The sequence below is a fragment of the Belonocnema kinseyi genome, chromosome 7 (assembly GCF_010883055.1).
Source record: "Belonocnema kinseyi isolate 2016_QV_RU_SX_M_011 chromosome 7, B_treatae_v1, whole genome shotgun sequence".
NCBI lineage: Eukaryota > Metazoa > Arthropoda > Insecta > Hymenoptera > Cynipidae > Belonocnema > Belonocnema kinseyi.
In genome coordinates this window covers 144,323,805-144,329,880 of record NC_046663.1, presented here as the reverse complement: position 1 = coordinate 144,329,880, position 6,076 = coordinate 144,323,805, and the positions used below count along the sequence as shown (strand labels likewise).

At 36.5% G+C, this 6,076-nt stretch overlaps 1 protein-coding gene across 1 annotated transcript; it reads left to right on the top strand.

The window, feature by feature from the left end:
- Positions 1-1,399: 1,399 nt before the first annotated feature.
- Positions 1,400-1,828, top strand: LOC117176707 (protein GVQW3-like). Its single transcript, XM_033366963.1, has one exon. The coding sequence runs from the start codon at positions 1,400-1,402 to the stop codon at positions 1,826-1,828; it is 429 nt and encodes a 142-aa protein (XP_033222854.1).
- Positions 1,829-6,076: the final 4,248 nt, after the last annotated feature.

Sequence of the window (6,076 nt, the reverse complement as noted above, 5' to 3'; positions counted from 1 at the left end):
CCAACACCATCGCGTATTTTTGTACGCCGTATTCATTAGCGTGATTCCTCTGTAATTTTGCTGCCTCTTCCTATCCTCTTTTTTATACTGTGCATCACCCTTAACTTTTGTGTACCAAACAGCCATGCTTCGTTCTCTACCCCACCCAGCCCCGCTGCTTCAGAAATAGCATACAATAAAAAAGTTCCATGATTTCAAACCCTTACCCGCCATATTAGATGAGTTATGGAAGAGGGAGATGGGGGTAACGTTTATTTTTGTTTTTTCTCTGTTTGTATCGTCAGAAAACAATTTTTTTAAATCACATAATCGTGTTCAGTATTTTCAACGGCAATGATTTTTTCAAAAAAATTTGGGCGATAAATTCAAACAAAAAAATGTATAGTTCAACAAAAAATTTGTGTATCTAATACACGGTAGTACTATCTCAGTTTTACACAAGAGACTAGTCATCCAAAGGACAATTATAGTGAATTATTTCTAACTGTTTATTTTTGAGGGATCTTTGTGTGAAAGATTGAAAATAGTAATTTGCACCTTAATCCATGCCTGTGAAAATTCAACTTTCCATTTTTCTTGATAACCCTGCTCCCCATTTGTTCGTTTTCAGGAATATTTTCAAAAAAAAGAAGACTTGTTATAAAATTTCTTTGTATTAAATTATAGTCCCCTCTTCAGAAATATTCAGAGATTAATTTCTGCTCAATAAGCTTTAGGTTAGTACACCCAATCCCCTTTTTTTCATCATTCATTATTTTTTATCGATAACTGACGGATTTCTGTGTCTTCCTAAAATCATTTTAAATAGTTTAAACAATTTCCATTTGTTAAATAAGTTGTTTGCCATCCTCTAACGGTGAAAATGTATTATCTTTCGAGATAATTTATACAAATTTCAGGAATGTCATGTGTGGAAGTTTTTGATTAACATATTTGATCATGATTTGGGCAATTTGTATTGGTTTTAACATTTTCTCTTCTTAAAATCGTAAAAAGTTCTTATTCTCTGCAAATAATGAAACAGTTAAAGTATTTTGAAAGCAATATATTTTGAAAAGGTGTTATAATGCTTTAAACAAATTGATTTTGTTTAACTAATATAGAGCATACGTTCTAAAATAAAGAAATGTTGAATATTAAGTGACATTATGTAAGAGATTCGAAAAATTATACTTTTCTCCACCTTCCCTATGAACAAGCATACAGTGTTCGTTATAAAAGTAATGCGCATGGACATTTTTTGACGCGACAATACCACGCAGTGACCTCAGCCAGGCGGAAAAACGTGGAGGGGGGTCTTACCGACACAGTGTGCTTGGCGGCAGTTGGCTCTGAGCTCTGGGAGCCAGTGGAAGTGACTTCGCGCAAAAGGTGTTTTCGAAACGTGTAACACGGCATCATGGAAGGTTCGATCGAGCAGCGGTACGCGATCAAATTTTGTGTGCGCTTGGGCAAGAATGCAACCGAAACCTACAGTATGCTTCGAGAAGCCTTCAAGGATGACTGTATATCAAGATCGCAGTTAGGACGCTGGCATAAGGATTTTTCAGAGGGTCGAACCGAGGTCGCCGACGAACAACGCTCCGGACGACCAACAACCGCGCGAACCGACGCTAACGTGGAGCGTGTGCAGAAACTTTTAGACACCGATCGTCGATTAGGTATCAGACAGATCGCAGACACCCTAGATATTATTACATTTGCAGTGCACGGGATAATAACGCAAGATTTGGCGATGAGAAAGGTATGCGCAAAGCTGGTAACAAAAGTGCTCATTCAAGAACAAAAGATCTCCGAGTTTTGCGCTGTCAAGCATTGTTGGAATTGATAGAAAGTGACCTACAGCCCGGACCTGGCTCCGTGTGACTTTTTCTTATACCCCCGCTTCAAGCAAGACCTTAAGGGCCACCGTTGGGGGACTTTGGACAACGTCAAAGCCCATGTTACATCATTTTTGAAGGCCATTCCGGTCGAGGAGTTTGCGGCCGCTTTCGAGTCATGGAAATCACGCTTACACAAGTGTATCTCGTTCAAGGGAGACTACTTTGAAGATTTTTAAAGCTTTTGTACCAGTGAGATAAATAAATTTTTTTCCGGAACCCATGCGCATTACTTTTATAACGAACCCTGTAAGTGAATGTTTATTACTATTTTAAATAATTGCAATATATTTTAAGCAAAAATATATAACCCTTAACATTCGCCAATTGTATTATTGATTGCATGAAAGAATAACTTTTTATGATTGACAGAGAAAAAAAGTATTTAAAAAATTGCTAAATGTCCTTTTAGAAAAATATTTAGAGGCAGTCTGTATTATTAACAGAGTAGTTACTATCGATCAGTATAGATGTCACACCACTATCTGAGAAAATGGAAATCAAAACTAACAATCAAGTTAACTTTTTAAATAACAAAAAGTAATGCATGTCAATTTTTGAGAAGATGGAAAATAAACTTTAAAAAATTTAAACAGGATAGGTTTCTGAAAAATGATCCACTAACAATCGCTCCACTGATTATAAAACCACGGAACTTCCACTTTTCGGTCTGGTGCTTTCCTAATTAAGCTGTTAGGGAGATTGAAAGAAACATCCTTTTTTTTATAAATATACGCTAGCTCAAGCTTGACGTTGCATTTATGATACGAGTAATTTACAGGGAGTCTGTATTATCACCAGAGAAGTCACTATCGATCAGTATAGATGCCACTCTACCATCTTTGGGATTAGAAATGAAAATTATCGATCAAGTGAACTTTCTAAATAACAGAAAATAATTAACGCTAATTTTTGACAAGATGGAAAATAAATATAGAAATTTTTTAATGATATTTTTCTGAAAAAAGATCCTTTAACAATCGCTCCACTGAGAATCAAAACACAGTTCTGTGAATTGTTGTAGATTTTTTAAAAATATATAAATAGGGGAACTTTATGAATTGAGAATTTTTATAACTCCAAGGCGAGCAGTTTATAACTTCGAGTTTATACCTGTCCTAATAAAAAGGGTCATTCTGTCCGAAAATGTTGTTTGGTGTTACGTATTTCTAACATCTTAGGAGATTCGTTTCGAAATTTACAAGTTCACTTTTTTTAAAGAAAATTTTTAATGGGGATACTCGCTCAGACCCACATATTCTGAATTCTTTAATTAAAAATACCTGATTTAATAATTAAAAAAATTTTATTTGTCAATTTCAATCCCATTTCTGAGTATAAAAAGGTTTGTATTGAAAAAAGGTTACGCCTACCATTTGAGCTAAGTCAGAGCTCGTGTTGAGACAAGTGAACGTCATCTTAGCCAAGACAAGGCTCGACTTGAGACACTTAATCGCCGTCTTATCTGACGTGACCATGAAAGTATGACCAAGGCTTATGTCTCGACTCAGTTTTAAGAGGCAGCCAGACATCGATGTCTTGGAGACTTACTCAAGACATAACCAAGTTGAACTGAAATAGAAGTATTTATATTTCTATGGTCATTATTGTATACGTAATCAAACTTCAACCCTTTGGTTAAAGTTGTGGGTATGGGGGTGGGTCAGCCTAATGGAAAATTGCATGGTTTTCGAAATGCTATCTTACTCGCAAATAAAAATACAGAGGTAATATAAAATAGCGGTTAAGATTTTACTTAAAGCAATTAAACAAGGGGAGGTAAGCTAGTGGGTGCGAAAATGTTAGACAATTCGTTTCGTTAACTTCATTAAATGGGAATTTGATGCATTACTCAATTAAGCAAAAGTTGAGTTCTGATAACACTTTGAAAATAAGAATTTTGTAACCTACAAATAGAGAGACGAAACTACTACTAGGTGGTTCTGAGCCACTCAGCCGATACTCTACAGATTGACGATGAAAAAATTAAATTGGTAACCATATCACATATTTTTTTAGGCCCGTAAGCAAGAAGAAAACTCTAAATTAAATAAATACATATTTTTCCTCATGACGGGAATGATAACTTTGGAAATTACTGATTCACTTCCAACTAAACGAAATTCATTAATTTGAGACTGGAGAAGATGTCAATATCCTTGTATCCCGAAGGAGTCATTCTGTCCTTACTTATAATTTTCCTGATTCTACGTTCACAATTATCTGATTAATCAAAACGAACTTTAGATAGAACGCCTCGGAAATGAGTCCCCACATGTCGGTACTGATTAACTGATTTCTGGGCGCTTCCGCGTGGTTACTGCGGTGCCGCTCGAATAGCTCTCTGCCCCGCCGCCAAAACGAAAGAAGGTGCAGGGGTGGCCTAACTAAAGGTTATATCGGCTTTATGTATTAGGCTGTTATGTGAACTATTATAACCTAACCACTTTACAAACATTTTGCTGCCACGTTTCATGAATACTTCTTCCACAAGGTATGTGTGTGGATGCTTAACTTTGACAAATTCTTGTACCAGAAACTGTATAACTAATACCGTTCGCGTGGGATGGAACTCTATTGGTTCAAAAATAAAACTACGGCAGTTCAATTCTCTGGGGTCCGGCGCCATTCAGGCAGCGAACGCACGCCGAACGAGTATCCAGGAAACATTAATCCTCTGCATGTGGGATCAGATCAATCCAACACAGAGAGCGCGTGCAGTTCGATGCTGGTATGACAGCAGTTCGAAAGTATGGGTTTAGCTAGTAGAAGATAACGATAACTCACACGCAGCGCATTCTCCAGCTGAACCACTCGGGTCCCACTTTTTTCCATTCAAATTGTGTCTCTACTCTTGCTTTTAACGGGAGCAATCCAGGTGTAGTTTGATCAAATATCTATAATGGTAAGTAAAAGAATTTTAACGAAATCTGCCTACCACGTCTCGTTTATAACACGCATTAGCACGCGACGTCATAAATACTTTTTTTTAACAGGTTTATACAGTTCTGTGACTACTACCAACTTCTGGTTGCCCATTCTCGGTGCGTTCAATCGAGCGTGCATCTGAGCAATAAGTTTAGTGTCACGCACTTGTAAGTCTAGTTGGATATCATTCTGAAGTTTTTTTCGTTTCTCTTTGAATGATTCGTAGAGTAAACGTATCGCTAAAATAATATTGTCACTCTGTTCACTTCGAGGATGTTAATTGACACACTGTACGTACCTCGTTTTGTACAATGCTCTGTACAAGTCGCAAATTGATTGCGTCGTATTGATCTTTGCCCTCGCTAACGTTATACGCATCTTGCATTCTACTGAACAATGCCCGTCGAAGGTGACTTTGTTCTCCAAGACCAGGAGGCCACCGAATTTTTGCAGCGGTTCATTCAAGATAATGCTCAAACACGTCGATACGATCAGGCTAGGATCAGGCTAGGATCAGACAAAGAAAATTAATTAGTTTGTCAGGATCGTCCCAATGGACATAGTCATTCCTAATATTTTGTCTTGCTACCATAAAGTGCTGTAGGGAACCTCCGCCTTTTGACGATCTTCTGCGCCATACGTTAAACAGATTTGCAATAAGTTTCTTGTACTTATTATTGTTGCTGGTACAAATCTATTTACTATGATTGTATTGCTTCTGTGCAACTGCAGCAATGATAACACAGGCCCACAAAAAAAAACAAAAGTGTCTGTGCAATTGACCAGACCTATATATTCTTATTTATTTTTCGACGCTGAATCCGAATTTGCAATAAAAAAGTAGGGTCCAGCTACTTTTTTATGGGGTTTTGCTCGAAAAACCTCATATTCTACGGTTTTTTCATGTTTTTTTTTAATAAAAAAAAAATAAAGAAAAATTTTATTTTTTTGACTCCAGAATCGAATTCTACGGGAAAAAATACATCGAAAACCATGTTTTTATTTTTTTTTTACAAAAATTTCAACCCACCATACGGCGATGAAAAGGCAGAAAATCGAGAAAAGTGAAAATTTGCTTCAAATTTGATTAAAATGACATTAAAATCAAGTTTTACGATTTCAAACCGATTTATAAACATTGAAAATACTTTAATGGGGGGTTTTGCGGTCGCTGATCACGAATTTTAAGTCATTTTTTTCAAAAAACATCTCCTAGTCGGCGTAAGTGGACAATAAACGTGATAAATTGATATTTTTTTCAAAAAATC